The following is a 26019-nucleotide window of genomic DNA, read 5'->3' on the forward strand; positions in this document are numbered from 1 at the left end:
TTGTTTTCGCTTTAAAATAAAGACCCAAAGTATTACATTCCCAAGCTTTTACCACAGAAGCATAACAGGGAGGGTGGTGGGTTTCCAGAGGTTCTGTGAAAATGACCCATGGTCAGGGAAAGATCTCTTTCACACCATGCAGCGCCTTTATGAGGGTGCTGCTTCCACCCTGCAATCATCAGGGTTGACTGAATAACATTGTTTCAATTCACCAGGCATATACTAGGTGTATGGCTCGGCCCGTATGCTTGGTGCACCTAATTTACCCCACTACCAAAACCTGGGAAAACCTGGCTTGACTCGCAGGAAGCTGGCAGCTCGGGAGGCAGGAGGTGGAGGCTCCTCATTGGGCAGTAGGATTCCCCTGGATGTCACTGCCCACAGGAAACTCCCTCTGCCTACTGCAGGCTGGCTGGGATTCCTCAAACCCTGCTCGGGAGGCAGAGGGAGTTACTGATTTGGGTGCAGTGGGACTCCCTGGATGCTCACTAAGCCAAATTAAGTGAGCTCCTCCTGCCTCCCGTCGAGAAGTCCAACCAGCCAGGGTGCCCTCGGGAAGTTCCCCTTCGGCCCTCTTATGAGGAGGGCAGCAACAAGCTGCTTCAGTGCAGCCACAGGGAGGGCTGCGTCCCGCCACGCCCCAGCCTTGGCAGAGGGGTCTGGGGAGCCGGGCTGGTAAGCTGGGCACCCATGTATAAGCCGAGGGGCATTTTCATCCTTAAAACAGAATGAAAAAAAACTCATCCCTGTCCCACCAAGTACACTCGATTGCCTGCACTTCCAGGCATACCTAAGATCCAGACATACTCAACACTCAGTATGTCCAACAGCAGCATACAACTGATGTGGGAAAGTGTCCCACCTTCACTGCCCCCCTCCAACAGGGAGTGGGCTTTCTTTTCCAGTAATACACATATGCTAGAAAATTAGGAGGCTCACCATTTAAAAACCCACACCATTTGGTTTGGTACATGAGGTTTTCAAGAGAAAACAATGTTCTGACGTGACAGCTACGCCTGCCTGAGAACCCTCACACCAGCCACACCTTGCGGATCTCGCCGAAAGTGCAGCACCAAGTAGTCGGTCAGGGCAGCCTCCATTTGCATTGTTGCTATCTTAAATGGTTCCCTGGAGAGCCTCGGCTGCCTCCTGCCGGGACTGCACTAGCTGCTGCAGCCACTCATGTAACTGTAGAGAAGGAGGCCGACATCTTTTGGAACCACTGTCGGTTTCTCATTGGAAGTTGCAGGAATTAGAGTGGCTCAAGAGAAACCTGAAGGGGAGTCCAACCCTCCACGGAAGAGAAGACCCAGTATAGTGCAACACTCTAAACAAATCAATATACATGGCACACAGACAGTTGGCACTATAAATGAAAGGAATCTCACACAAAATACACTAAAACTTTTCTAGAGTTATGTTCTTTACCAAAGAATTAGGAAATTCCTCTCTTAGAGGGTTAGAGATATATAATTGTCCTCATTTCCCTTATTATGTGCAGGACCGCAAATCACAAGCATGAGCTGATCAGTTCTTCCAACACCCCAGGAACAGGAAAAGCTAGAGGAGGTCAGCTGGACCTAGGGTGCAGAAATCTTTAAATGTCTCAGCATTTTGCCAAAATTATAGGTGGCCATTTTTTTTAGAGAAAAACATGATAAACTGAATTGATGGGACAAATGTGTATTTAATATTGTATTATTACATTAAAGTATGGTTTTAATTACTGTATAGCTGGGTCTGTGCTCAGACTTGGAGGATTTGTTTTGAAATATGCTTTGTCTTTAGTATCTATACTTTAGCTTGGTGATTTCTAGTATAAGCTTTAGTTTTGCCTCAGTACAATGTGGGTCTTCCTGAATGGTACTTAAACTTATTTTGTCTTTGTTCCCCTAATGGACCTGTGGCAATAGGGTCATGCGTGAAAATCCCATTCTGATGGATTTCCCAATAATATTTCCCACTGGCATACTCTTCTTCTACACTGTTTGAAAGGCAACAAGCATTACCCTTAGCTGCTTTCTGCTTGCCGCGCTCCTTCCAACTGCCTCTAAGCTCGTCAAAGCCTCTCGCTCGTGGCTTCGAGTTTCCAGAAGAGCCAAGTCCACGCTTCATGTAAGCTGTTGCTGTGCCTTACACAGCAGTAAATTAACCCAGTCATTGAATCTTGATTTAATGTTAAAGATGCTCAAGTTGAAATACCTCCTGTAGTGGTGGTAAACAAGTGTATCTTTTTCTAATCTGGAGAACAGGGGTTTGATTTCCTGCTCTGTCACTTGAGCTGTGGAGGCTCAACTTAAGTGAAACCCGCATTAGTTTATGGGCACCCAAATGCAGGATAGTTGCAAGGCAATTTTAATAGCCTCAAGCAGTCTCTCTCAAAGCTCTCTAGTCCCACCCCACCTCTGCCAGGGGTGTTTGTTGTGGGAGGGTGCTAGGAGATTGTGGGCCCTCTGAGTTTTCCTTAAATAGAGAGAGGGGGATATTGAATCCAACCTCTTCTTCCTTCTCCACCCCAATGCTTTATGTTTAATAACTTCAAAATTTCTACTCTGATCATACAGAAATATCTGTGGTGTTATACAATTAAACTAGTTAGAGAGGTATCTGAGCTGACAAGAAAAAAACATGGAACCCTTTGGCAGAGATACTCTCTGGGGCCCATCTATTTATCGACACCAAGACCCAGAATCAAACTATCCAAACAAATCAAACAATTTGCACCCATTGCCTCCTCAATCTGGCAGAGTCCTTGTAGACCAGGTCCCCGACTTAGCCCCTGGTCTCCAGATGAGTACTTCTGAAGACATCATTAACTGATTTATTTTATGAGGCCTGCAATTCGCAAAATTATGACCTCATAGAACAAAAGACAGCAGCCACCAGTAAAGCGTAGTCATTTGTAGACACAATTTAACAATCAACAGAAAAGCTTTAGTATATTATTTCATTCATTTAAAGCATTTAAATGGGAAGTCAATCTGACAGTTCTGTAGACTAAATGGAAGTATGCAAATATTCTTCCAGTGGAACTCAAAGAAAAAAATTCTCTCAGAGCCAGCGGTGCAGCTATTTCCAAGGTAATCTTTACGAACAAAAAAAAGATAAATCTAAAGCAAATACGATTTGTGAACTCTACTGCCACCTTTAGCATTTGAGCCAATGAGACATTCTCTCCTGTTGGTGCAAGGGGAATGCCCGTCTATGCGTCCAGATCCGAATAGCCAGCCCATTGGTGACTCCTCAATGGTACACCAAAGTAATTTATTCTGTTGACAGGCTTGCTGGAGACCAGCAGGGGAGAAGCGCATGGTGCCTGTAAGCAAACACATGATATTAACATCTGAAGCTGCCTTGTAAACCAAGTCAGAACACTTTTTTTTGGTCTGCTCACCAGTCACACCACCTGCTCCAGTCCTGCTGGTTCCAGAGAAGGCAACGTTTGGTTTGGATCCTGAAGTTATGGGTGCTGGAGGGCTTGAAGAAGGTGGGTCTGGTCTTCTCTAGGGGCCAGAGGATCCAATTGTTTTGCACAGTCCAACCTGGAGATTGAGGAGAGCTTGCAGAGCTTGCTGTCCTTGGGGATCTTAACTTATCTGGGAGACTAATAGAAGAATAAAGACTTCATTTTTCTTCTGGTTTGATTATTCCTCCCTAAATCCAGTCATTTGGCTAGACAAACAGGGCATTCACACTGCAGAAGCCAAGAACCATTTATTTAGGACACTGTAAAATCTACTGCCAGGCTGCGAATCGTATAGTGCTAGTACATTTGAGAAGGCTTTATATGTACTATATGGTCTAAACAATTCAGAAACACTTTGATACCAAAGAGCCGAGCCCAAAGTTCATATTTCTAATCCAAAATATATTAGAAGTGCATATAAAAGGAATTTAAACCTTGGACATCGCATGTGTGGTTGACACAGGTTTGACACATGGAATCATAAACTTAGAAAAGACCACAAGGGTCATAAAATCCAACACCCTGCCATGCAGGAATACACAATCAAAGCACCCTTGACGGCCATCCAGATTTTGTTTAAAAACCTCCAAAGGAGGAGACTCCATCAGCCTTGGAGGCAACGTATTCCACTGTCAAACAGTCCTTACTATCAGAAAGTTCTTTCTAAGGTTTAGACGCGGAATCTCTTTTTCTGCACCTTGAATCCATTACTCCCTCTGTCTCTATAGTGCCATGCTGGCAGGTGACCTTTAGCCACTAGATGTTATGGATTCACACTCAGCCCCTGCCAGCATGAGCCCAATTTGCCATGCTGGCAGGAAATAGGCTGGAGGAATCCTGTAGTCCGGCAAGACGGGATGCTGCCCACACCACTGTCCCAGAAGTGGTCCTCCTGGAGCTGCAGATAACAAGCTTGCTCCATCTTCAACATGACATCCCTTCGAAGATTTAAACATGGCTATCATGTCACCGCTTAACTGCCTCTTCTCCAGACTAAACATACCTAGCTCCCTAAGTCGCTTCTCATAGAACATGGAATCCAATAAGTAAATGCACCTTTATGGGTCTTTTCACATGTTATGGTTCAGGAATACATTTTTTAAAAATGGATGTGGCAAGCAAGAGTTGGAAATATCCTATAGGTATATCTGTCAAGAGTTGAGATTGTTACAACAGTTTGTGACAATACTATACTTGCCCTTGGCACAGGAATGCCCAATAAGAATTGCTGACTTTTGAAATTCCAAAGGAAACAGAATCTTTTCCACACAGCGTGCGAATAAATAATGTTGCAATGACCATTCAACTTCGGATTTGTTGATATTAGTTTCCACCCCTTGGCCTGTGACCAACCTTCCTATTTTGCTGCACTCAAAAAAGTCTGACAAACCCACAGGCATGTAAGAACTGGGTGTCAAGGATCATTAGTACTATTTATTAACATGGCACTTCGTATCTAGAGCAATAAAATGATTACTAGAATACTACAGTATAAAGCCATAATTTGGTGGTAATATGCAATTGAACTTCTATTAGCAACTTTACCTCATCAAGGAATGACCCGACAGTTCTTCTAATGTGTTGTCAGAGTCTGGATTCTGCCCTTGTTCTCTACGAGATAATCCACTGAGAGGCACTGAAGTCTTAGTCTGTGACAGTCTGGGGTCCAGTTCTGCAGAAGTTTTGCTTTCTTCCCGCAAAGAGGCGTGAGAAGCCCCAGTTAAAGATTCCAGCCCTGTAACACATGTTTTTGGCAAAGGTTTTTTAACAAAACAAATATTCAAAAAAAAATTCAATACACATAGCTGTCGTGGATATGGCCACAAAAATAGGGAAGCATTTGCTGGAGCTGACTACACAGATCATGGAGAACGTTTCTGCACATGAGTCAGTTCTGGTCTAGCCTCAACTACACATGCCGAAAGGGTGTCCTCCTGCTGATGGCTTGGAGAGGTGCTGCACAACACAGCAAGATGAACCAATGTTCTGGCAATTAGCATAATGTAATGGTTATGAGGAAGTGATGTGGTGATCCAGGAAGTACCCAGTTCAAATGTGCCACAAACTCATCTGGTGGCCTCAGATGAGCCATTCTCTCCTAGCCTCCTATCTGCACATGTGGGAATGATAACACTGCTTTACCAAGGTCCTGGCCCTAGGTCAGAGGCTGAAGAGGGGCATGTAGGCCTCAAGGCAGCTTTTCCCTCAAGCACAGACCTCAGGTCTTGCTGCAAATTTTCCTGCAGGGATACCTTTCCAAAGCACACTCAAAGCCTTAGGACTGGACCAACAAAGAAAGGATATCATAGAAAATGGCACACGTACTTTCCTTTTTCCTTCTTCTTTTAGAAGATGCAGATGAGCAAGAAGAACTGGCAGATGGAGATCCTGAGGAATGGTGGGTAGACTCTTTAGCTTGCAGTTCATAAGGTGATTTCCTGCTGATAAAATCTTCTTTTGAGCTTGGGCTGCTTCTACAAACATTACCACAGAAGAAAAATACAATTAACACTTCTTAGCATATCACCACAGTGAAATTCATCTGACAAAAACAGAATCAATGACAATGATTTATCACTACAGCTTCTTACGTTAGTCACTGAAATATTCTATAAAGCAAGCTCAGGATTTTCAGCAGCCATAGTGGGAACAACTGCAGATATGCACTTAGATTTGATCTGAAAACATTACTCCATAGTTAATTAGGATTTAGTTGATGACTCTGGGGGCCAAGCATTAAGGGCACAATGATTTTAAGCTGATTTTAAGACATGTTTCTGCAACTGAGAATTGAAGAGAAAATATCACAGACAGCCTTTACTTCTAACAAGGCAACAGGATTTGTCCGTTAAACTGAACTCTCACTTTTAAATATATTCAAGTACATACATGGTAGTTTGCTAATGTACAGATTAAAAATATAAGTGATCAACAGGCTAATGAGCAAGCAAACAATTAGCTAGAAGTTGTAATTTAAACAATTTTGCCAGATCAAGGAAACTTCAGAATGTTTACATAATTCTTGAATAAAAATTCAGTTTCAAAGGTAACTGAGCTAACAGAACCATTTGTACTATTGAGCGGTTGTACAAAGTTGAGACCAGAAAGTTATTTTTGTTTCCTCAGTGCCACAATAGACTGATTCAGAAAAACTCTACTATATTCCTCTGACACTGAGAAACAGAAAATGAGATGCAGGGGGCCAGTGAACACTCCCAGGTAATGGAAAGCATGCATTCCCCCATATGGCCCCCAATTCTCCCCCCTTGCTCACTTCCCATCCCACCCATTTTCATTTCCCCACCACCACTGCCAATTTCCTAACTCCCCTCTCCCTTTCACCACATTCTCATCCCCATCCTGCTGCTTTCCCCCTCTGCCCCTTTCTTTCCCCCTTGCGTTGTTACTTCTTCCCCACCCTATACTTATGTCACCTACTTTCTGCTCTCTCTGACAAGTTGTTAGGGGTTTCCCCGCCCCTCCCAGTTTCTCAACTACACAATGCCAAGAACGATCTCAGAACAACTTACTTGGCATTTCTTTAAAGTTAGTCAAGGTGTTTTTTTTAAAAGTCCATTCTTACCTATCTGTTTCTCAGATTTTTCTGCCAATCCAGGCTTGTACAACCTAACCCACCTTCACACACCCAAATATCTTTGGTCCCACTGTGCAGATTTTTTGATCTACACTCTGAAGGCAGGTTCCGAATTAGATACATAGATAACACTGCAGTATATAAGCAAATACTCCTCAGCGCACAGCACTTTTAATGAATGAATTCTGTTCTGGTGCTACTTGTAAACTCACATGTACCTGGGCTCAACAGCAGACACTTTATCTGTCACCGTCCCACTACCCTGCGATGAGATGAAATCATCCTCATAGGAAAGAATACTATCCGGGGGGCTCATTATTGGAAGTGAAAGTTGCTGGATTGGGGATCCTGATTCTGACTGCTCCTCGGACCCTAAAAATGAAAAACGTGACAACTGTACAGTCCACATTTCAGAAATATTCAACCTCCTCAACAAGGCAAGGATATTCCAGATGAGCAGAAATCCAAAACTACTGAGGTTTCAGTCTCTTCTACATGGCTACAGAATACTTTGTAAAATACACTTTCTCTGGGAGACACAGTGTTGAAATGTTGGCCCATTTACTGAAGACAGTAAATTAATCCATGATATGATAGGATGTGCCAGTATTCCAACACAGATTAATTCAGCATGGCAAAGACGTTAAAATGTTGAATTAGGATCTGCTCTGACACATTAGGTATCCTTGGGTCAATCACTTCCTCTCAGCCTTACCTGAATGTTGTGGGGATAAAGGGGGCAGGGGGGAGAAAACCATGGAAACCATCCTGAGGACTTGGGTTGGATAAAAATGCATCTTCAAATGCACAATTTTATTGGTTAAAAAAAGCTGCATGCCAGCTATGCACTGAATTTACAACATGTGAAACATATAATGCACATAAAAATAGTGAAAAATGTTTGTTATCAATCATTTATTCTGGTCTGTTGCACTAAGCCTTAGCAATAAATTGTAGTACTTTTAATATAACAGATAATATAATCTCAGAGAAGACTGTCTTCTTATCAACTGCTCCTTCAGTCATAGGCATTAAAACAAAAGAACTTTTATACGACAATATACCAACGATATTTGACACTAAACAAGCTAACTAGAATTTACCATACCAATAATACGAGGAAGATGTTGATCAGGATATGTTTTGCTAATATTCACTACTTAAACAATTTTGGAGAAAGATACTTGATAAAAATACTTTAAATAACAGGATATGAAATCTCTTTTATTGGGACTCTTATTAGAACATATTCTTAAAGCCCACAGATGTATGATCTTTTTACTGCTGCAAACATGTTAGGTGTACACAGCTGGAAGACCACATATTTCACTGTATGATCTTGGTGTGGGAAACAGCAAAATTGTCAAATGGGACTAAATTAGTTAGGCTATGGATTGGATTTGATGACTGAGCTTATTTTTCTGAACGCTAGAAACTTTTTCATGATTTTTGGAGGGAAGTTATATGTGACTATGAATACAGATCATTGGTCATACTTTTTAAATTAACAGACTGATCAGTACATAATTATACCTAGAAGATGATATAGTTGGGTGCTATGTTTAACAATTATTACCACCATTGCTTTTGCAAGATTGTTTATTAGTTACTATACATAAACTTTATTTCAAAAATAACATGCACAGATAGAGTTGAACTTCACTACAACTCCAGCAAATTAAACCTCAGAGTTTATTTCATTTACAAAAGAAGAAGAGTTTGGCTTTATATTTCCCCTTTCTCTCCTGTAAGGAGACTCAAAGGGGCTTACAAACTCCTTTCCCTTCCCTCCCGCCCAGCAAACACCCTGTGTGGGTGGGTGGGGCTGAGAGAGCTCTAAAGAACTGTGACTAGCCCAAGGTCATCCAGATGGCATGTGTTGGAGTGCACAAGCTAATCTGGTTCACCAGATAAACTTCCACGGCTCAGGTGGCAGAGAGGGGAATCAAACCTGGTTCTCCAGATTAGAGTGCACCTGTATTTAGCCACTACACCACGTTGGTCTCGGGACAGTAATACACTTCTCATTTATCTGTTTTTCTTACCTTTCCCACAGAGCTGAAAAGATTTTGTGAAGATGTTGATGACGCTGTGTGGACTTCCTTTAGACAGTCCCTCCCACGGCCTTGAAATACTCCTCATCTGTGTGGAAAAGGGCAAATACTTTTCTGCTTCTTTCTGAAATTGTTCTATGGGCTCAAAGCCAGCTTTGTCTGCAGCACAGAACTCCTTTTCCTTCAACATTTCGGCTGTCCTTAAAGTTAAGTGCTTGAACTGGTCCTCCTCCTCTTCGGACAAGAGATGGTCACTGAGCGGCCCCTCGCTGATTGAATCTGTGCTACAGTCATGCGGAGCTACAACTTTACTCTCGGCCTTCGGAGAGCAGCTTGGCTTCTTGGATAGGTTTCCTACTATTCCTTCAGATCTTTGTTTGCATGGAAGACTGAGAGCGGCAGTGTGAGGGCTGATGGTCTCTGGGAGCTTTTTAAACTCACTAAGATTTCCCACTCCAGGAAGGCTATCATCAAAAGTTGTTTGACACACACAGGTACTCAGCATTTTCTGAAGCCTGGCTGAAAAGACATCGTTCTCTTCTCTCACTGGGGGGCTGCTGGCCTTTGCCCCATAGCCACTCCCCTGATTTCCTTGCACCAGGTCATGTCCAGAGTTCCAGGCTGCTCCATAATCAATGCCAGTTCCAGCTAACTTCTTGGCTTCACTTTCAATTCTGCTCGACAAAGAAGCTGCTGTTGCTTTCAGGGCTTCAATGCGGTCCAGTTTACTTTTATACTGACTAATGGTGGGTTGCAGCGTAGATGGCATAACTGGTTGCGTTGCCAAAGGCAAGGATCCCACAGCTGTGCTGTGGCTCCTCCTGGTTGATAACGCAGAGTCAAACCCCTTTTGAAAAACGCTCATTTGATCTAGAGACAGAAGCTGGGAAAAGAAACCTCCATTCAGGACAGCAGAACGCTGTGAGCAAGGTGGCTGGGCTTTTGAACTCAGTCTATCTGGCTGAATCCATACAGACTCCAACAAGTTGTTCCTAGAAAGCAAACAGTGGAACACTCATAAGTTTCAAGAATGGCATCTGGGCCGGGGGGAAAGAGAAAGAGAGAGTTGGAGTTGGCGCAGAAAGAGAATGAGTGCTAAGGAGAAAGAAAACTGGAATAAATGGGCAGAGAGAGAGCTGGAGTAGGGGGGCAGAAACAAAGCTGGGGTAGTGGGACAAAAGGAGAGAGATGGGATAGAGGGGCAGAGAGTTAAAAAGAGAGCTTGGGTGGCGGGGCAGGAACAGAGAGCTGCGATAGCAGGGCAAAAATAGAGATGATTAATAAGAGAAGGGACACGAGGATGGAGAATGAGAGGCAGGAGGATTAGTTTTCTAGAGGCTGTTGTATTTTTTTGCACAACAGGCGTTATTACCAGTAGCATGTAATCACTGCAAGTAAGCAAGAATCTGGCTTTCCTATTAAAACCTGGAACAGGTTCAGAGGAGGGCAACCAAAATGGTAAAAGGTCTGGAATCCATGCCCTATGAGGAGAGACTTAGGGAGCTGGGTATGTTTAATTTGGTGAAGAGAAGGTTAAGGGGGGACATGATATCCATGTTTAGATATTTGAAGGGATGGAGCAAGGTATCTGAAGCGATGGTGAGGGAGCAAGCTTGTTTTCTGCGGCTCGAGAGACTAGGACCAGGAGTAATGGGTTCAAGGTGAGAGAAAAGAGATTCCACCTAAACATCAGGAAAAACTTCCTGACAGTAAGGGCTGTTCGACAGTGGAATGCACTACCTCAGAGTGTGGTGGAGTCTCCTTCTGAGGTTTTTAAAGAGAGGTTTGATGGTCAGGAGTGCTTTGATTGTGTGTTCCTGCATTGCAGGGGGTTGGACTTGATGGCCTTTGGGGTCTCTTCCAACTCTATGATTCTATGAAAACCAACAACCAAAGCTCCTAGGAAGCTGGATGTTATACCCAATACAGTGTTATGCATTCTGTACTTCAGCAGAGCCCCAACACATACCCAGACTTGAGACCCCAAGCATATTAGCATTATGGCATAAAATCGTCTAGGCTCAGGATGCTGAACTGCTGCATTCTAAACTGTGAAGTGAAATTGCAGGGAAAATGCTAGTCACCTACAATACAACAAGTTTTCTTAGCAAAAGCTCTGCTTTGGTAGCCTTTTAAAAAGGACTCCAGCTCCCTTACCGAGCAAGAGTATGATGAGGTTCCCTTACCTAGCAAGAGTATGATGAGGTTCAGACAGAGACACATCGCTACTGGAGGAGGCACTAGGTGGACGCTCCTGTGCCTTGTTTTCCTTGTCAGACTCTCCGGACGGCTGATACCCAGGTTTGGGCTAGGAAGAAAGGGAAAATATGTTAATAAACTGGAAGAATAATTTTAAAGGCAATCCTTGAGACAAGAGTGAATCTCAAAGAAAACTGGCTCAGTCTGCTGGGATTCTGTTCCAACAACTGGATTTTTAAAAAAAGCCTGAATGGCATAGCAGTTAGTGTAAGACTAAAATCTGGGAAACCCAGGTTCAAATGCTCGCAGTCACTCTCTTTCAACTTAAACTACCTCACAGGGTTGTCGTGAGGATAAAAGGGTGGAGGGGAAAATGTAAGCGGCTTTTGGTTCTACTGGGAAGAAGGCAGGCTACAAACAAATAAATATTTTAAACCTGGATAAATAAGAATAAAATTCTAGCACTGACCAGCGTGGTGTAGTGGTTAAGAACAGGTGCACTCTAATCTGGAGAACTGGGTTTGATTCCCCGCTCTGCTACCTGAGTTGTGGAGGCTTATCTGGTGAACCAGGTTAGCTTGTGCACTCCAGGACACGCCAGCTGGGTGACCTTGGGCCAGTCACAGTTCTTTGGAGCTCTCTCAGCCCCACCCACCTCTCAGGGTGTTTGTAGGGTGGGGGGGGGAGGGAAAGGAGTTTGTAAACCTTTTTGAGTCTCCTTACAGGAGAGAAAGGGGGGATAAAAAATCCAAACTCTTCTTCTTCTGTAAACCCACAGCCCTTCTAAATTTAGCCACAAATGTTTAAAGCCTAGCCATTAAAAAGAACGGTAGACTGAATCACATACAAGAACCTTCAAATCCCATAGACAGTCATGGCTTTTAGGGCAATATGCTTCTGAAGCAGTTGGCTACTGCTGTAATGCCCAATTGTTGCAATGCTGATTGCATCTCAAGTCTGAACTCCAAGGAGGTTCAGCTGCTTATTTAGGAAGATGAGAACAGAGTTTTTAGCCCAGCAATAAAAAGACGTGCACGTCCTCCTGCCATCGCCTAATGGGCCCGAAGGTGATACTAGCATTGACAAAACCCACTGATATAAACACTAATCTTCATCTGTTATTTAAACCACATTATTTACAACACATAAAAGTGCTAGTCAACTTCCATTCGCTTCCATTCCAAACTAGATACGAAGAAAAGGGAAATATATTACTCATCACACTTGTTGCTGCCACCCACCTGTGCAAGGTTTTGAAGGCAAGAAAGTTTTCAGCTTGACTACTAACACAAGCATCTTCAAAACCGCAGTTTTCCCCAGCAATTTTTATACTGTTCTTAATTTTTCCCATGCCATTTTTTAAAAAAAATTCAAACAGCAAGAAGGCATTCCCTTCCCCAACAACTATACCTGCACATCCTGTAGGAGTGGGGGCTGTGGCACCTGAAGCAAGGTTTGATCTAGGAACAACTTGGTGTAAGTCTCTTGTACTTGCTTGGGGACCAGCTCAGGAGCCGATGCACTTTTTGTCTTATTAGCAAGAGCCTCTCTCTGCTTCCTGTACAGTTCTTGAAGTCTCTTGTTCCTCTGCTCCGTTGCCTCCTTCTGAGCTTTCTTCTGTTCGCTCTGCTTCTTCTTCCTTTCCTCTTGCTGTTTAATTATATACTGCCGAACTTCATCTGTATCATAATGACGTCTCTTAGAAATGACTTGAGACTCTTCGTTGGCACCCAGTTTGTCTGGTTTCCTCTTGGTCGGGCTGTGACTCCGGGTAAATGGAGCAGGCACTTCTGAACTCTGGTTTTCTTCATTCATCTCTGGCTTTGCATGCTGAGCCACAGAATCCAGCTGTAGGTCATCAAGAATTCCTTGGATCTCCACTGGCAGGAAGTCCTTATTTACATGGTCATCCTTTTGTTTAGCATTCTTAATAGCGGCATCTCTCTTCCTCAAGCTACTCTCCCTTCTTATTTTACTCCGGGATCGTTTGGGACTTCTTGAACTGGGTTTTACGATCACAACCCCGCCTGGATCAGATGCTGTCTTCGCAAAGTGAGATGCTGCGGGGGAAGGGGGGGAGAAGTGTCAGAAATGTTTCACTTTGGGCTGCCTAAAGGCTGTGTAAGGTGGACTACAGGGCTAATATATTTTGTATTATATCACAAGACGTAACACCTGAAAGCGGCAAGTACCATTTTTATTTAAACTCCCATAGGAAAGAGAAAGAGAAAGTGTCTACACTTTAGAAATGCAAGACAGATTTGGGGCATTCAAGCAATACTGCAGGAGAACTAGCTACAAAAGACAGGAACACATCAAACATGACTTCAGTTGCTGACAGAACAAAAGGAAGAGGTTGAGAACATTTAGAAGTTGGGAATCACGATGGAGATAAACCATTCAAAAAGCTTCCCCAGCTGGAGTAAATCAGCAGAAAGCTTCAGTAGTCTGGGGCTAGATGAGATCACTTCCTTCCACCTGATATCACTTCTTCAGCAGTTTAGTACTACAGCATCATCAATCTACCAGGTCTACCTGTTGAAGTTCAGGGCTAAGTAAAAAGGAGGCTTCTCATCTCACTCCAGACATGCAGGATGGGTGCATTTTTCTCTCTTCCCTATGCATTAAGGACATATCCTGTCCATAGCTGCAGGTGTTTTAGGTGGGGTTTATTGGGTTACTTATGGTTTTATCCTAAAATTGTAAGTTGTCTTCACAAGAGAAAGGGAGGATAAAAAGGGAAGTTATAAAGGGAGGGTATAAGTCAATAAATAATTCTGCTACTGATTTAAGGTACCCTAACTACTTAGGGCGTACAGCCTCCTATACATCTTAAACTACTTTGGAAGAAGGCAATGCAATTAAGTCAGAAGGAAGTTGTTTCCGTTCATTCTTAATTAATTCTCAGAACTTGACTATTTCCCCTTGAAATATTTATAGCTCTTCAGATGGCGGGAGAGGGGAGGCCAAGGATCCACCAGGGCAAAGAGGAAGTGAGGCCACCCAGCTCAAAGGAAGAAGTAGGGGTTTGGCACTTTAAGATTAAAATATATGCTGGAATAAATTCTGTTAGTCTCTCAGGTGCCACTGGATTCCTGTTTCATTTTAGTACATGTATCAGTGTGGATAGGTGAGTAGGTTCCAAACTGAACCCAACACAGGTACAATGCAATTCAATGGGTAAACCTAAGAACAAGCTAGTACCCTGATGTGCTACATCTTAAGAGGTTTTGGGTAATTTGTATCATAAGGCAATTCATCAAGGGAGTATTTGATCACACTGAGACTGAATAACTAGTTAAAAGAACTAGATTGCTCCTCAAATAAATTCACAGTCACCAAATACTGAGAACATTAAGGTTTTTTATATGAAGAAGTGAGGTGAGGGGTGGCATTCAAGGGAGGGGGCCGGCATCTGGATATGGCCCACCCACCCTAGCAGAGGGAGGGATGGGGAAGGGAGGCAGGTGAGTGAAGGAGGCGAGTGAGTAAGGGGAGGCATGCAAGGGGGGAGGGGAGGGGAGAGGGGAGGGGGGAGGGCTAGGTTGGAAAGCCAGCCTTGTTCTAATTACAAGACTGATCTCACAGGTGACAAAAACTACCCAAATGTGCAGTCTTAATGCAATGGGTCACATAAATCTCCTTTAGGGCTAGCTTTTTAGCAATGAGATTCCAAAACTACTCAGAATACCCTTTCCAGAGCATGAAAACAGCAAGTTAGACTAGCACGAGTCTCTGAAAAGATAAACAGAAGATCCTCAAACACAGACAAAGCTCCTAGATAGCTACTGGGTTTATATGTGAATTAGTGATTAAAAAAACACATAACCCAAGTATTCTTCCAAAATGTAAATGCTTAGACTTGCAACCTGTCTCATCCCAGGAGCTGAGGCTTGGTACTGCAAACAAAATACATCAAGAAATGCAGATTTAATCTAACTGCATGACGTTTCCCAAAACTTGTTAAACTTGCATCTTGATGACCACGTTACAAAATCAGAGAAGTGTCAGCATCTCATTTTAGGAAGCGGAGAGAGTGTTAAAGCAAGAATTACCAGACCAGCATCATTTCTTAGTGTGTCTGTTGTGGGGTCATTAATTAAATTAAGTCTGCCCTGCCTTATAAATATTATTATACTTAATACCCTGCTCTCCCCACAGGAGAGGGCTCAGAGCAGCTAACAGCGAAGATAAAATACAATTTATATAAAATCATAAAATACAAATGATAAACCACCACCCCTGATTTAAGGATGAAAATGGGGGTTGGCAAGAGGGAGGGAAGCCAGACAGCTGGGGGGAAGGAGGAGATGCCCCCATCATAGCAGTACATTACCTTCAGTTGAGGAAAGGCTGCCTTGCCTGCCTCCCCCTCCCCTTGCTGCCCTTCAAGTCTCTCCCCCAGCAGAATCCAGCCCAGCTGATCCCTGGGGCAGATTCCCTGGACTTCCTGGGACACCCCCCCCCCCCCCGAAAATGGGGACTGGCAGCAGAGACTCCCTTTCAGCCTCTGGGAAGTTTGTTCTTCCTGTCTTGGGAGAAACCCACAGGGAGGAAGAGGGAAGAAGTAAGGACAGCATCTCCTCTGGCCAGAGGGACAATTCAAGGCGGGGGGGGGGGTGATCTGCCCTTTCCCCAAATGCTCCTGGTCTCCTCCAGCCACTCATTCTCTGTCTCTCATCTGCTTTTCCTGCCCTGCCCCTGCCCCTTTCCCTTCCCAAAGCCTGTCTTGCAGAGAGAAGCGGGGGGTGCCCTCCGCATCCCCGACAGAGGGGTGATGCTTTGGGGATGGGTCACCTCCACCAACTGTCTCCTGTGTATGTATGTATAAAGAAGCAGTCTTTATGTGAGTGTTTCCTCCAGCAAAGATGCTGAAATAGCAAAGCCCTGCCAACATCTATCTTCTTTTAATTGGTAATTCTTCAACCACTTTCTGCAGCACAAAATACTCTCTGCAGTTACCTGAGAAGCATGCAACACTGAAAAAGAAAAAGGGAATGCCACATTTGGCTCAACTTACCAGATTTAACAGACCTATCCCTCCCAGTTCTCTCAATGGCGGATGACTGTTTATCTTGTTGCTGTGGTTTAGGAGCTGGACCCAGTAACTTCTTTGCCAATCTTTGTCCTTCCCGCCAAGATGACACACTTATTATATTTGTACTTCCTAAATTTAAAAAAAAGTAATGAGATGCACATTAATCTGCCAGTGCATTCTGGTTCATAAAGGATCAGCAAAAAGTATGCTGAGATTCATGTGGCTCGTCAGCATGCCACTGGTGACTCTTCTGAGAACTGTTCCTCAGTATCTTCCCCATGTTTAAGGAATGGGGGCAAAGCTCTTGACCTATGGAGCTTTTGGGTAGCAGGTGGTTTCTACCTTGACACAGCTGGTGCCAGAGTAACAGGCAAGCTGTGAGCCTGTCCAAGATGCAGGCCTCATGACGAGGGTAAATGGGGCTCTTCAGGTTGAAGGGGACCATAAGTGTGGCTCTCCACAAGCCACAGATCGAGTACTACTGTTCTAATCTAACTCCACCGAAATTAACAGGCTTGGACTGGAGTTCCTCAGCAGAGGACTGATTTCTAGTCTTCCAAGGTGGAGAAGGTATTTAAAAGAAAGGATTAGATCTACCACAGTGGCCGATACAAAAAAGAAAACTGTAAACTGAACCCTGTTTAAAAAGCAACATAAGACAAGGCGCTTGTTTAAAAGCAATACTTAAATCAACCTGGCCTGGAGTCCGCACCTGGTTGCTCTGTCACTTTCTGGACTTTGCGCACTGTTTTGGTTGCTTTCCGCACCTTACTTTTTTCAGCCGGTATGTCTTTCACAGCAGACTCATCTTCTGAAAAACAGAACACATACACACAAATGTGGTTTACCATCCTCAAGTGGAGGAAAGCATGCTTCCCTAGATGATACTAAACAAATGTCTCCAGTTTAACATTTAGAATGTATCAGTGAGAGATATGTTGCTGGTTTTAGAAGAAGTTTGGATTAATACCCTACTTTTCTCAACCATACGGAGTCTCAAGGCAGTTTACAAATTCCTTCCCTTCCCCTCCTTACAACAGACACCCTGTGAGTTAAGTGGGGCTGAGAGAGCTCTGAGAGAACTGTGACTCGCCCAAGGTCATTTAAAAGGCTTCATGTGGAGCACTGGGGAAACAAGCCTGGTTCACCAGATTACAGTCTGCTGCTCATGTGGAGGAGAGAGAAACCAAACTCGGTTTTCCAGATTAGAGTCCACTTGCTCTTAAGTACTGCACCACACTAGCTGACATCCTCTATTTGGCAGACAACAGGGAAAAATTGCTGTCAGGTGTTCAGTGCTAACATCCAGGGTTATGAAGATGTGCAACCATTCTTACATTTGCAGGAGCAAAGTAATGCAATTAAGCTAGGTAAATACTGTTGTAGCTCTACTCATATGTCAAACAAACTATGACTCATATGAGACAAGAAAAAGCAAGCCCTCAGGCTCACATACTCCTTCCCTTCACCTCCCAACCACTTCCTTTCCTGCAAAGCACTATAACTGTAAACTGAGAAGTCATCAATAAACTTTAATTTGTTGGGCCATCCAAACTGTTTGTTGATACAACTACCAGTCCCAGGCCTGATGAAATCAGATCTTGCTGTAGCACACTAACTTGACCCGTACTTTCTTCTCAAACTCAGTCATTTTCTCTTTCTTGTGTCAACCACCATGACAGATGTCATTCCTTCTCCAATCACTACTTTATCTTGAAAGACTAATTATATTTCAGCTGTAGCTTGCCTTACTAATAGCTCATAAACAAAATTCGTTTTATTCCATTTTTACTCAATCACCACCTAAGCAGAGCTCATGACAAAGACAAAATGAAGAATTGCTACATATGCTGTTAGTGGCTCTTTATTTAGGTAATGTTAATATATTAAATATATCCTGAACAAAGAAAGGTACTGAGTCCATCACCTAAACTAAAGCAGAAGTTTACATGGCTTGCAATTTTGGATCTGTGCAGGAGGGAAATTGGCAGGGGAAAAAGAAGAACATAAACCCATGGCTTATGGGTTTTGCAGCCATAATTCTGGCTACAAAACAACATCTGAACGCAGCCTAGATCTACTATTTACCTTCAAACTGGAGTTCCAAGTCTCGGCATAGCTCTCTACTGATATTGAGAAATTCTTCTTCACGCCACACTTTTCCATCAGGAGTACGAATCTTGGCTTCTGATGGATTAAAACCTAACAGAATAAGTTTTACAAACAAGTTGGTTAACCAAAGAAGTAATCTGAAGTTAATGATACTGTAATATTTTAAGCATCTCACGCAAGCTGACCAGTTCATTACCACAAATCAAGAAGCCGAGAGAATGATATTTATACTATATAAGCATTAGAACTCAGGAATTTCTGTACAGGAAAACCAGTATTGATTATCAGGTATCCAAAAATAAAGGGGCAGGAGACATTATAGAAAAACTAACCCCCAAAGCGGACTGACGAAATTTTAATATATGCCACAGTCCTAAAAGTCACTTGAATGCCCACGTTTTTGTCCATTGTATGCATGCAGAGAGCCAGTAATTTCAAATAAGCGAATATTTTAAAAATCCTTCAGGCAAAACATTATATTGCTGCAACAATCATTGACAGTTTAAAATAATTTCACAATAACTATGAGCAAATACATTTAACATAGATCATAGGAAAATGTGTAGCGACAATATGGCACCTGACATCACGTGCCCTCCCACCCCCAAACCAGGATGGAAGGAGGGAAAGACATAAGAGCGAAGCCAGCCCTTATCAATCAGTCTGTAGGATGTATTGTCGAAAGCTTTCACAGCTGGAATCACTAGGATGCTGTGGGTTTTCCCGGTTGTATGGCTGTGTTCCATTAGTATTTTCTCCTGCAGATGCAGGTGAAACATCAGGAGAAAATACTTCTGGAACACGGCCATACAACCTGGAAAACCCACAACATCCTAGCCTGTAGAATCTTTGGGGGTAGCCTGGGGTTCAGCAGGCTAGGGAGCTGGAGGAAAGCATTTAACAGGAAGTTGGAAGGGCAGAGCCAGGGGGCAGGAAGACGGGTTCAGTAGGGACTGGCATTTTCCCTCCCACACAAGTTCTCACAGATCCCGTATGGAAGGGAGGAAAAACGCAAGCAGAGCCAGGAACACAGAAAGTGTTATACCGTATAAACTTGCGTATAAGCCGAATTTTTCAGCCTTTTTTAAGGCTGAAAAATGCCCCCCTCGGCTTATACGCGGGTCACACACACCCTGCGCGGAGTCACAGCGCTTACTCATGCGTCGCGAAGCCTCGTCCCCCTGTCTAACTCAACTTTCTTTTTTGCAGGCTCTAAGTTTAAGGCGTGGTTTCAGGGAAGCTGCCGGCTTTCTTTCTTGCAGGCTCTAAGTCTACCAGGAAGCTGCCGCTCGGGGCAGCCTGTTCTATGGTTTTCTTAAAAGACCCTTTTAAGAAAACCATAGAACAGGCTGCCTCGAACGGCAGCTTCCCTATAGACTTAGAGCCTGCAAGAAAGAAAGCCGGCAGCTTCCCTGAAACCACGCCTTAAACTTAGAGCCTGCAAAAAAGAAAGCTGAGTTAGAGAGGGGGACGAGGCATTCTCAGCTTCGCTTTCTCCTGCCTTCAGCCACTTTCCCTCTCCCCAGACCCGTGCGCGCCTGCCTCGCCCCTCCTTAAAAAGCCTCCCATAGGCTTCTGGGGCGCTCCTTTCCTCCATCTGTGGCTCCTTTGCCGGCTCAGCACCCTGCCTCCTGATGGATCTTTCCCACCCTCGGCTTATATGCAAGTCAATAAAATGTCCCAGTTTTTTGAGGTAAAATTGGGTGCCTCAGCTTATATGCGGGTCTGCTTATACGCGAGTATATACGGTAAATGGTAGAATATTTCAACCAAGTAGAATTCTAACCACCCCCACTGAAAGCACTGAAATAAAAGCCACTGGCTTTACTGAACCTACCCCGAAAGACTGACCTTTGTCTCTACACAAAGACTGTAGTCAGAGACTATGTACCTTTATATGAAGGAGCAGGAGGCGCAGTTGCCACTTTTCGGATTTTAGGTGTTACCGTATTCTCTGCAGCTGCAACGATTACTGGATGATCCACATAGTCCCGAAACTGTCCTCTGCTATTCAGTTCTTCTTGAGATTCCCACTGCTTCCTAATCCGTTCCTTCAATTTTTCCAGCTTGGCATCATGCTGGTGACTCTTTAAGATATCGAGCCGGTGGGCACTAGAAGTACTGGCAGAGGAAGCTGAAGATTCAACCACCTGCGGATCCTTCACTTCAACATCTGGGACACTGGTACTAAGAGACGTTTTAGTGTAAATATCCCTAGACCCCTCAGTCTTTTCCTCCTCTGATCTCGTAGGAGTTAAAACTTTAAATATAGGATCTGAGTTCTGCAAGGCGTTGATTGCCGGTCGGTCATTCAAATATCGGACGACAGTTTCATCTGCAGAAGAGAGGCTTTTGAAGTCTGTGTTTTGTAAATCTGATTCATCTTTTTCACAGGCCATGTCACTCATTCCTTCAGTCTTGTTCCCCGATTCAAGCTTCGAGCACATCCCCTCCAACTGGTGAGAGGTTTTGTAAGACAATGACCACTGTGCATCCCTGGCAAGAGAGGCAAATCACATTATAAAACAAATGTAGGAAGTTGAAAGCAACTCTGAACAAGTTGGATTAGACACCAAACGTACGTTATCTTGAGTTGTTTTTTTTAAAAGGAAGGAACGCTTTTACTGAGCAAGTATCTACTTTCTAAATGATCTCTTAAGTTTTGACTGAATTTCTCACAGCACAGTTTTTACCTGATACTACAGAATATGTGAAAAGCCCAGATTACGCCCCAGTTAAAGAATCCTTGAAAATCTTCCCCTTCCAAAGACATTTAATACTCTGCTAGATTATGAATAAGTAATAAACCAGTACTCTATAACAGAGGTCTGCAACCTGTGGGTCTCCCGATGTTCATGGACTACAATTCCCATCAATTGGCCATGCTGGCAGGGGCTGACGGGATTTGTAGTCCATGAACATCTGGAGAGCCACAGGTTGCAGACCCCTGCTCTATATGAAGGCCAGCCTCTCCACCTCCGTTTCCTTCCTTTGCTACTCTCAGCATTTCATGCCTCCCAGAGTATACGCAGTCCTCCTCAGACTGGGTTTTCTTTTGGGAAGGTGTTTTTAGTTAATTTATAAAGTCATATTTTGCTGCATACCAGGCAGCTCCCCACATAGAATCACAATCGTACCTCACTGATCTTCAAGCCATGGGGTTAAGATCTCTGTTACAGAACCCTCCTGTGGGTTGCAACCCCCTAACAGACCTGTTATTTTTCACTGCCTTTGGGAAGGATCAGTTGCACAGGAAGGCCTCCTGCCTTTGAATCCATGTTGAGAAGAGCAGGAAGACAGAGAGATGAAATCACTTGTAGTACATTCCTAAGCAAAGTTACACCTTTCTAAGCGCAAAGACTTTAACGGACCCAGAACAGTGTAACTCTGCTTAGGATTGAACTGTCAGCAGTGGAAAAGATCCTTCCTTACTCATGACTTGATCCTCACTACAGTGCGCCTGCTGCTTGCCTTTCCTTTCCTGTGCCCCCCTCTTTTGGTCTGCTGTCTTTTCACAGGCAGGGTCATAAATTCTGCCTAGAATCATAAAGTTGGAAAAGACTGGCATCAAGTCCAACCTCCTGCAATGCAGGAAATCATAATCAAAGCACTCCTGACAGACTCTGTTGAAAAACCTCCAAAGGAGGAGACTCTACCACACTCCTAGGTAGTGCATTCCATTGTCGAACAACCCAACAGGAAGTTTTTCCTGATGTTTAGGTGGAATCTCTTTTCCTTCACCTTGAACCCATTACTCCTGGCCCTAGTCTCTGGAGCAGCAGAAAACAAGCTTACTCCCTCACCAACATGGCATCCCTTCAAATATCTAAACATGGCTATCATGTCACCTCTTAACGTTCTCTTCACCAAACTAAACATACCCAGCTCCCTAAGTCTCTTCTTGTAGGGCAAACATTTGTAGTTCAATGGGTCCCAAATGTCAAACACTTGTAGTTCCTGTCAAACACTTGTAGTTCGATGAGTCCCAAATGGATGAAGATCAATGTTTTATGGACAGCCTGGTTTCTCCTTTCCTTGCTGGTATAAACTACCCATTTTAATATTAATAAACCCGAGTAACATATCCTGAACAAATTAAAAATATTCATAACAAATCAGTGATAAATAAGATAAACTACAGCAGAATGCAAATCAACTCTGAAGTTAGTCCAGACTTGGGACTCTGTAACCAATTTGGAAGTTTCCTTAAAAAAAACAGATGGTAAGCATTTATAGTCGCAATTTGATTCCGTCAACATGGTTTCAAAATATCATTTTTTTTTCCATACAGACCTAAACGAAGCCAGGGGCTCACGAAATTCGATATGTCCACTCTTTTTCACATTACTATCCAAAGTGGTAACACGTAGAGGGCAGCGGGGAGACCTCTCCTTTTTTTGACTGGAAGACCTGCAGGCTAAAGCAAAAAACCAAGAATCTGGGTATCTACAAGGCTCATGGGATTCCATTTACATTCTATTAAGTAAATCACAAATTGATGTCTCTGGTAAACAGCATCAAGGTCGCAGATGTAGTTGCTTTATACTGAATCATGGTCTACTCAGACAGAAGTCATTTACTGTCTAGTTCATAGGTGTCAAACTCGCAGCCCTCCAGATGTTATGGACTACAGTTCTCATCATCCCCTGCCAGCATCATGATGGCAGGGAATGATGGGAACTGTAGTCCATAACATCTGGAGGGCCGCGAGTTTGACACCTGTGGTCTAGTTCTTTTAACTGGAGATGCTGGGGGTTGAACTTGGTACTTACTGCACACCAAAGGTAAGTCACAACCTGTCCACTAACTGAGTCACAACCTGTCCACCAACTGGAAGATTGTATCATTTATGCCAAGGATAGAAACATATGAGAACAGCAGAACTACTTCTGAACTCTTACTCCAAATAAAAGGAATGGGTCTAAGGCCCAGTCTTCTTTTAGCATACCTCTCATTGCCTTCAGTGTTCCAGCTAATTCTGGAACACGCAAGCCCGCTCTGAACAAGGAGCTGGTTCACAAACAGTAGCCACAGGCACAAGCAAAGGCACGACCCAGATTTTAATCAAATGACTCTACAGTTCATACTGAAGGAAATGCTACAAAAAATTCCACAAGGCAAGTGTGTAACATTGCAGAACTCAAGCAATGCCTGCATTTATGAACAGTCCCTTTGATCCAGCATCTGAAATGACCAACCAAATGTCCATCAGGAAAAGAGGCTCTAAAGGCCCTGCTGCCCCCAGTAACTGATACTGATGAAACTATCTCCCATGACCTTGTTCATTATTGTTCATTACTTGGGAGTACTGTGTTCAGTTCTGGTCGCCACATCTCAAAAAGGATATCGAAGAGATAGAAAAAGTGCAGAGAAGGGCCTCGAGGATGATTGAGGGATTGGAGTAGCTTCCTTATCAGTAGAGGCTGCAGCGTTTGGGACTCTTTAGTTTGGAGAGGAGACGTCTGAGGGGGGATATGATTGAAACCTATAAAATTATGCATGGGGTAGGAAATGTTGACAAGAGAGAAATTTCTCTCTCTTTCTCACAATACTAAAACCAGGGGGCATACATTGAAAATGCTGGGGGGAAGAATTAGGATTAATAAAAGGAAACATTTCTTTCCTCAACGCATGATTGGTGTTTGGAATATGCTGCCACAGGAGGTGGTGATGGCCACTAACCTGGATAGCTTTAAAAGGGGCTTGGACAGATTTATGGAGGAGAGATCGATCTATGGCCACCAATCTTGATCCTCCTTGATCTGAGATTGCAAAGGTGCTCGGGAGCAGCAGCAGGCCATTGCTTTCACATCCTGCATGTGAGCTCCCAAAGGCACCTGGTGGGCCACTGCGAGCAGCAGAGTGCTGGACTAGATGGACTCTGGTCTGATCCAGCAAGGCTCTTTCTTATGTTCTTATTATTATATTCCAAATGTGACTATACCACAAGCTTCATAGTATTAGTTAGTTATATGCATAACACAAAAAAGGTTAACCTGTCATTTACCTTCAGGGAATTTCTCTGGCTTCTTTAAAGAATTTCTGAGGCTCAGGTTAATGTCTGTCCTCTGGGGGATTTCAGAGCTTTACTATGGACAATGCTCTCATAATTAAGTGGAGAAGTTCTTATTGAGGAAGTAGGTGTCTGTATTTTCTGCTCTGTCACCAGGCAAAAACATTTTGAATCCTCTAACTCAAATAGTAAGTAGTCCCTAAGCTCTGCCCTCGGCTGATGGGACCTTCCAGTTGCCTTAATCGCCAAGGATCTCTTTGTTGCTCTGCTGCCCAGACAAGGACTTTGCAGATGTTGCTATCTTTGCAGCCTGTAGAAGGTGAACTGAATAGGCTTCCTGAGGCCCTACCTGATCTGGCTAGATAAAGACTGAAAGAGACTGCAGTCCAAGAGAGGTAGCAGACCTTTCATCGACCTTTCCTGCAGAAGGGGCTGTGGTTTAGGGATAATAATAACAATTCCAATGAACAAAAATAGAGGAAGGACTGGAAAGAAATGCCTCAAGTGATCTTTTAGCCTTGTTTTCTATGGTACTTCCAAGTAACTAATCTCCCATCGGTGGTGGAATCCTTATATATCAGGAAGCATGGATTACCTTCCCCATCAGCCACTGCTAGCATGACCATGCTGGCAGAGGCTGATGGGAATTGTAGTCCATAACATCTGGAGTGCCAAAGGTTTGCCATCACTGTACTACTCCGATCAGCACCCAAACAAAAAACACAAAAGGAAAGAAGAGATGTATTTCCTGTTGCAGGATATTATCAAGATTTATGATGGGCATACTGGCTCCCACACCCAACCATTTCATTTGCATAAAAGACACAGATTGGGCACGAATGACAATTCAACATGAAGTAATAACTGTCCACAAATATTTGTGAGAAAGAATTCTTCACATCTGTAATACATACCTTTTCTACTTATTTTCCTGGTAGTACTGGCAGATGGCTTCTTGGCATCCATGACAGAATCTAACACAGCTGTGCTGGTAGGAGCTACTTCCAATTTATTTTCAATGTGTCGCAGCTAAGATATTTATATATAACACCATTAAAGTTAGTAAAAAAACCACAAATTAAAACTTTTCTTGCATTTAAAAGCAAACAGCAGATAAACAATACTGTAAATTTTGTGATTTGCACCATAGTCAGTTGAAAAATTCTCAAGTAAAACAGAATAAAGTTGGGCTGAGAACTCAACCACCATCCTTTGCACAATCTAGCACAGACTGGCATCTACATTACAATCAAGTGATGTGTAATGCACTGAGAGTTCCTCCTGTGAGTTTTTTGGGTTTGGAAGACTGTGGTCGATTCCCCACGGTCAATTAATCGCATGATACTCACGCAAAATACCCAGGTTTCAGGAAGAACTCCCCACTGCTTGAGCGACGAACAGGGATTCATCCCGTTTCTGGCGCTCGTTCTCCCCCTTATCCCATGTCCTGGCAGAACCTGCTTGCATGTATAACTTTTCTCCTTAGCACGCTTTCGATCTAGTTTCGTGGGGAGGAACGGGGGTCCAATTCGTGTTTAAAAT

The 26019-nt window shown here is 43.5% G+C and overlaps 1 protein-coding gene across 1 annotated transcript in view; it reads right to left on the minus strand.

Annotated features, from left to right (window-relative positions):
* Positions 1–26019, minus strand: part of CEP350 (centrosomal protein 350) — an 82853-nt gene that overhangs the window by 39811 nt on the left and 17023 nt on the right. The window contains 19 exon segments of the mRNA XM_048497814.1: positions 1046–1119; positions 1121–1188; positions 2010–2132; positions 3146–3229; positions 3231–3316; positions 3395–3485; positions 3487–3604; positions 5012–5201; positions 5792–5940; positions 7280–7433; positions 9107–10107; positions 11302–11423; positions 12725–13374; positions 16335–16481; positions 17065–17163; positions 18441–18554; positions 20356–20960; positions 22758–22881; positions 25392–25506. Of these exon segments, the coding sequence (XP_048353771.1) occupies positions 1046–1119; positions 1121–1188; positions 2010–2132; positions 3146–3229; positions 3231–3316; positions 3395–3485; positions 3487–3604; positions 5012–5201; positions 5792–5940; positions 7280–7433; positions 9107–10107; positions 11302–11423; positions 12725–13374; positions 16335–16481; positions 17065–17163; positions 18441–18554; positions 20356–20960; positions 22758–22881; positions 25392–25506 (4114 nt within the window).

This window comes from Sphaerodactylus townsendi, linkage group LG05 (assembly GCF_021028975.2).
Source record: "Sphaerodactylus townsendi isolate TG3544 linkage group LG05, MPM_Stown_v2.3, whole genome shotgun sequence".
Classification (NCBI taxonomy): Eukaryota; Metazoa; Chordata; class Lepidosauria; order Squamata; family Sphaerodactylidae; genus Sphaerodactylus; species Sphaerodactylus townsendi.